The sequence below is a fragment of the Penaeus chinensis genome, chromosome 26, assembly GCF_019202785.1.
Source record: "Penaeus chinensis breed Huanghai No. 1 chromosome 26, ASM1920278v2, whole genome shotgun sequence".
Lineage (NCBI taxonomy): Eukaryota > Metazoa > Arthropoda > Malacostraca > Decapoda > Penaeidae > Penaeus > Penaeus chinensis.
The window spans coordinates 6,770,798-6,775,797 of NC_061844.1; the positions used below are offsets into that span (position 1 = coordinate 6,770,798).

At 35.3% G+C, this 5,000-nt stretch overlaps 2 protein-coding genes across 2 annotated transcripts in view; both read right to left on the minus strand.

Annotated features, from left to right (window-relative positions):
• LOC125038851 overlaps nt 1-2,863 on the minus strand; it is a 6,263-nt gene extending 3,400 nt beyond the window's left edge. Inside the window, exon 1 of the mRNA XM_047632458.1 lies at nt 2,820-2,863. Coding sequence (XP_047488414.1) covers nt 2,820-2,831 — 12 coding nt within the window. The 5' untranslated portion in view covers nt 2,832-2,863. The remainder of the gene's footprint in view (nt 1-2,819) is intronic.
• A 722-nt stretch (nt 2,864-3,585) lies between these two features.
• On the minus strand, nt 3,586-4,740 carry LOC125039198. The gene is made up of 2 exons (XM_047632981.1): nt 4,693-4,740; nt 3,586-4,286 (listed from the first exon to the last, which is right to left on the minus strand). Exons 1-2 carry the CDS (start codon nt 4,702-4,704, stop codon nt 3,654-3,656), a joined length of 645 nt encoding a protein of 214 aa, XP_047488937.1. The 5' UTR covers nt 4,705-4,740; the 3' UTR covers nt 3,586-3,653.
• Nucleotides 4,741-5,000: the final 260 nt, after the last annotated feature.

Consider the following 5,000-nt stretch of genomic DNA (forward strand, 5'->3'; position numbering starts at 1 on the left):
TAACGAGGTTGGTGAAGAGGTGCAGGTCGGTAGTTCACACTTGCGTATGGGGTGGATGGTTCAGCAGACCCCTTGTAGACAGAAGGTGCAGGGTTCAGGGTTCGAAGGATTCTTGTAGAGACTATGGTTGAAGTATTCTCCGTAGGTAATGGGATTCCGGCTGTAGACCCCAGGTTACCCACGAGATCTCCTGAGGGTGTTGGCTTGATGTGGGGTTTGGTACGTATTCACTTCGTTGTTGTTATATCATAATGATGATCGTTACGTTTAATAACACTAAGAACACTGTCGCCTTTCATGTCATTATTCCTAATACCTACATATTTTCCTATCGAAATCAAATAAAGCCCTAAGTCAGAGATCAAGGGATGTAAAGAGAGATTAGTAGCCAATCGAGGGAAATAGGGAAGGGGCTATACAACCATTAATAAAAGTTACTGATAACATCATCATTATCATCATTATTCCTGTTATTATATTATTGCTATTATCATAATCATTATTGTTACTATTATCATTACTTTTATCTCCATGACTATATTTATTGATATCATTATTATCATCATTATTAATTCTATCATTAAATGTTATTAGTGTTATCATTATTTTAATTATCCTTATCATTAATGTTGTTATCATACCTTTGTTATAATTGTAATCGTTTTTATTGTTATTCCTATTATTACTATTTTTTTTCATAATTATCATTATTATGATTACCATCATTATCATTGCTACTGTTATCATTTTATATTTATTCTATAATCATGGCAATTGTTGATATTATCCTTATCATTATCTATATGATTATTACTTTATTAATGGTATCAGCATATTCATTCCTCAAAACCAACTGAAAGTGATAAAACAAAAGCCAACTAATGTGTCAACAAAGGATATTCATTTATATATATATATATATATATATATATATATTACAAATTTGTGATGCATTATTATTATTTTCATTGTTATTTATTAGTTTTATTCATTTTTTTATTTTTTTATAGAAAATGTTGACCAATGCTGACCAATGCTTCTGGAAATTGAGAAATACGAACCACTGATATTTTCACCTTTATTGAACACACCAATGCCCCACATCAGCTAAATCATTCAGTAATTCCCAGTCTTAGTAGTATCGGGGTTGGTAAGGAGAAACAGGTCTGTAGTGCACGGGAGCGTATGGGGTGGATGGTTGTGCCTCACAACCATTTGGTTGTGAGGCAACCAAATGTAATCATTCAATTCACAGGATGTTTCGTGAATTTCCAGTATTTTCGATAAATTATTCGGCTTCGTGTATAGAATATATGAAAAATTCCTTTCTTCACAGTGTATCTGAATATGATGTTTTAAGAAATATTGTTTACTATGCACAATGTGCATTCGTTATATATATATATATATATATATATATATATATATATACATATATATGCACACACAAATACACACACACGCATACACACAAGCACGCACGTACGCACGCTCTCACACACACATATACACACTCACTCATATATATATATATACATTTACTTATATTCTGATATATGTCTAATCATAATACATATCAACGCTAGGCCTCCCGCTGTATATACATATAAGTCTGTGTACACATATACATATTCTCATACACATATGTATGTGTGTGCGTGTGTGTTTACTGATATATATGTATATGAATATGTTTTATATGTTAACGATGACTACTGTTATCCATGATAATAGTTGTCATCTTCCGATAGTTATAATTATCAATATATTTGTATTTTCATCAAAATGAATAGTTACCAAGAATGTTGTCAGATGTAATTTAACTATTAGTTTTCGTATTTATTTATTTATTATTATTATTATTTTATTTATCTATTTATTTTTTATTTATTTTTATTTTTTTTTGAAAATTTACTTATTACTTACATTATTGATATCAGTATAAGAAGAATTGTCGTTACTAATATCACTTTCATTTAATATTAGCATTAGCATTATAAGGCACAGAGACTAACGTTATATCAGAGTGAATTTAATCTCATAGAACAGAAACAGGTAAGGTGTTATCCATGGATGATCATCTTGCTGGTGTCAGAACTCTGATGAATATTACCTTTGTATTAATTTTAACTATTAATTGAACATCTATGGGAAATAGAAATTCGCAAATCTTTATTTCCAGTTTCATTATTGAACACTAACACTCCATAACGGCTAAATCGTCTGTCCTCTCATTCTTAGTAGTGTCGGGGTTGATAAAGAGGAACAGGTCTGTAGTTCCCTCGAGCGTATGAGGTGCATGGTTGTGCCTCAGCTTCAGCAGACCTCTTGTAGACATGACTGTAAGGCCCAACTGGACCATAGACAGAAGGCGTAGAATAATAACCAGTGGAAGCCTCAGCCTCAGCTTCAGGATCCGCTGACCTCTTGTAGAGCCCATGGTTGGAGTGGCCTCCGTAAGTAATTGTAGTGTGGCTGTAGATTCCATGAAAGGTTCCATGAGAAGCATCAGCTTCAGCAGACCTCTTGTGGTACCCATGAACGCTGTAAGGAACAGAAGGCTCAGCATCCGCTTCATGCTCGGCAGATCTCTTGTAGATTTGGTGGGTATTGTATGCTGTGTAGCATGGGATTGTGTATCTAGAACGATAGCCATAGCTAGGCTCCGCCTCTCGCTTCTCAATTTCGGAAGCGTAAACGGCAGCCTCCATGAGCACAAACGCCTGAAAATTATTTATTTTGGTTAGATATTGTAAAAGCGGGGAATACGTGTTTCTATATATTTTTTCCGTAGATTAAGAATTTCCCAAAGTATTTACCAAACACTTCATCTTTGGCTAAGTGACCTTTTTGTTGCCACAACTAAGTGGTGTGTCAGTAAAATTTTGTGCTGTGGCTTATATACTCGTTTATGACCTTCGCCTACACGGAAAATGCAAGTTGATTTAGAAATATCTAAAGCGCAGGCTATTTTATATTGCACATAACTATCATTTCTCTAGTGAATTTCAAGTAATGTCTTGTAAAGTTATTTTCCCGATGTTCCATATACCAAACACACACCTGTCTGTTATGGCATTACAGCAGTAATGCCATAACAAACCAGAACAGTGGTTATAATCATTATGGCAGAAATCATAATAATAAAGGCAACTATGATTAAAGCATATATGTATATATATACATGATAAAGGTAACTATTATATATATACATACACACGCATCATTATTATTATTGTTATCATTATTATTGTTGAGATTGATGTTATTATTATTACTCCTGTAACGGTTGTTATCGTCACCATCAATGCCATTATCTTAAACGTTAATGTCATTATTACAGTAGTTGTTGATTGTTGCTATTGACATTACTAAAATTTTCTTTATGACAAGTATTGCTTTATAGTTTGTCATTCACTGATATCAGTATTTCCATCCATATATTGAAGAGAAGCCAAGAAATATGTAAGTTGATATTCATATTTTCTATTTTCAAGATTGTGATGTGCCTTAGGTTTTTTCTTCTTTTTTAAGAAAGTATAACTATTACCTGGACCTTTTAGGAATTTCAGATATACAAATCGCTGGCATTTTTACCTTTATTGAACACACCGATGCTCCATATCGGCTACATCGTTCAGTCCTTCCCAGTCTTAGTAGTATCGGGGTTGGTAAAGAGAAACAGGTCTGTAGTGCACGGGAGCGTATGGGGTGGATGGCTGTGCCTCAGCTTCAGCAGACCTTTTGTAGATACCATGGCCGTAGGACACAACTGGACCATACACAGAAGGTGCAGAATAATATCTAGTGGAAGCCTCAGCTTCAGGATCCGCGGACCTCTTGTAGAGCCCATGGTTGGAGTGGCCTCCGTAAGTGGGAGTGTGGCTGTAGATTCCGTGAAAGGTTCCACGAGAAGCATCAGCTTCAGCAGACCTCTTGTGGTACCCATGAACGCTGTAAGGAGCGTAGACGGGTGCAACCGGGGTGTAAGATGCGGAAGAGTAAGCAACAGAAGGCTCAGCATCAGCTTCAGGATCGGCAGACCTCTTATGGTAGCTACGAACGGAGTGTGCATAGGTTGCAGGAACGCTGAGATGCCTTACATGACCATGACGGTAAGAGGGCTCAGCGTCCGCTTCAGGCTCGGCAGATCTCTTGTAGATTTGGTGGGTATTGTATGCTGTGTAGGATGGGATTGTGTATCTAGAACGATAGCCATAGCTGGGCTCCGCCTCTCGCTTCTCAACTTCGGAAGCGCAAACGGCAGCCGCCAGGAGCACAAACGCCTGAAAGTCATAGTTTAGTTCGATCAGTATTTAAAATAAGGAAAATACAGCTGTAATGTAACACCTATACATATACATGTATTCATATATATGTATGTATATATATGTATATATATACGTATACATATGTATATATATATACATATACATATTTATATATACATATACAAATGTTTATATATACATATACAAATGTGTATATATATACATATACAAATATATATACATGTTTATATATACATATACAAATGTGTATATATATACATATACAAATGTGTGTATATATATACAACTGTAAGATTGAAAGGAATAATTTTACGGCGTGATCTGCGGACAGGAAATGACCTGAGAATGAGAGATTGTTAAATAAAGATTGAAATATTGTAGGATCGAGAAATCTACTTGCCAAATACTTCATCTTGGGTCAAGCGACTTTGCTGTGGCCACAACAGAGGTGTGTGTGTGAGTTACTGTTTGCGCACAAGTTTATATACTCGTCAATGACCTTGATGTGCAAGGAGCTCGCGCATCAGAGTTTGAGAAATGGAAGCGACGGATATTTTTGATAGGAAAATAAAATTGCCAACGGATAAATGGCGACGAGGCGGAATGTATTCACCTTGTGTTGTTTTTTTTTTTTTTCTCGTAAGTCTTCTTTTCTTCATTCCATATTGATCTACAACCTGTGTTACCGATTTTGTAAACGATGTGTGT